We start from the raw sequence: 1,251 nt of genomic DNA on the forward strand, positions 1-1,251 counted from the left end.
TTTACATAGGTAACTAGGTGCGGAACAGTGCGAACACGTCGCGCCAGATTATCCGCTTTACCATTCTGAGAGCGAGAGACATAGACTAGGGAGAAGGAGACAAAATCCTCTCTATCCGCCTGGATGTCCTCCAAATATGGTGTAAAAGCTGGCCACTCAGAAGGCGAAGACACCATCTTCACTAAGTCAGAGCAGTCGGTGAGGAAAACGACAGATTGATTATCCGCTCCAATCATGCATCGCATAGCCCAGATAAGGGCTTCAACCTCGGCATGAAGAGGAGAGAGACTGCGGCGAAAGTTGGCAACACCCATGGTGGGGGCATCGTCCCAAGGCGACATGCAAAACCATCCTCTTCCCGCAAAAAAATCTGTTGTTTTCCACGAACCATCAACATAACAAACATAACTTGAGAAAGGCTGAGAAACCCCAAAACTCATCCTCCCACAGGGGACCGCCGTACCGGCAATAGCCGGTGTTAAGACCACATCATCCGTCTGAGCCAGAGCCCATGCTTTTGCTTCATCCTCCGCTAACCGCAAGATGGCTAGGGGATTGGAGTCCAGATTACTAAAAAGCTTATCATTTCGGGCTTTCCAGACATACCACAAAATCCATGGAATATATTCCTGATTTTGAACATTTGGGAATCTCCAGAAAAGAAAATCCATATTTGTGAAAATTGATTCTGAAGGGAAAACACCCTGCGCCGTCGGAAACTGCGACAAGGCCCAAACCTGACAAGCTGGGGGACATTCAAAGAGGGTATGATTAATCGTCTCCTCCCCAATACCACAGGGCCCATAGGTAGCATCACAACTCAAACCACGTTTTCGTAGATTAGCAGTAACCGCCACACAACCCAAAAGCACTTGCCACATGAAGTGCCGAAGTTTTGGAGGACACCGAATTTTCCACACAAAGGCTTGAAGGGGTACCGAAGTCGGTCCAAAAATCTTCGGACCGGCTGAAGCGATCGAGTGAGAGCGAAGAGTGTGATACCCTGATTTAACCGAGTATTTACCAGACTTAGTAAAATGCCATCGCAACAAGTCCGGTTTATCTGGTTGTTGCAGTGGTAAAGCAGATATTATAGCCACATCTTCCGGTACAAACGTAGCCGTAAGTTGGACCATATCCCAGGAATTGGAACTCCTGTCAATAAGATTTGTAACGCGGAGCCTAGGATCAAAAGGTAACCCTGTACTCAGTGCTGGTCTCGGGGATTGAGCAGGGATCCATGGGTCAGTC

At 48.0% G+C, this 1,251-nt stretch overlaps 1 protein-coding gene across 1 annotated transcript in view; it reads right to left on the reverse strand.

The window, feature by feature from the left end:
• The window catches only part of LOC104779285, a 2,488-nt gene extending 1,352 nt beyond the window's left edge, over window positions 1–1,136 (reverse strand). The window contains exon 1 of the mRNA XM_010503644.1: window positions 62–1,136. Within this exon, the coding sequence (XP_010501946.1) occupies window positions 62–1,136 (1,075 nt within the window). The remainder of the gene's footprint in view (window positions 1–61) is intronic.

Source organism: Camelina sativa, chromosome 3, assembly GCF_000633955.1.
Source record: "Camelina sativa cultivar DH55 chromosome 3, Cs, whole genome shotgun sequence".
NCBI lineage: Eukaryota > Viridiplantae > Streptophyta > Magnoliopsida > Brassicales > Brassicaceae > Camelina > Camelina sativa.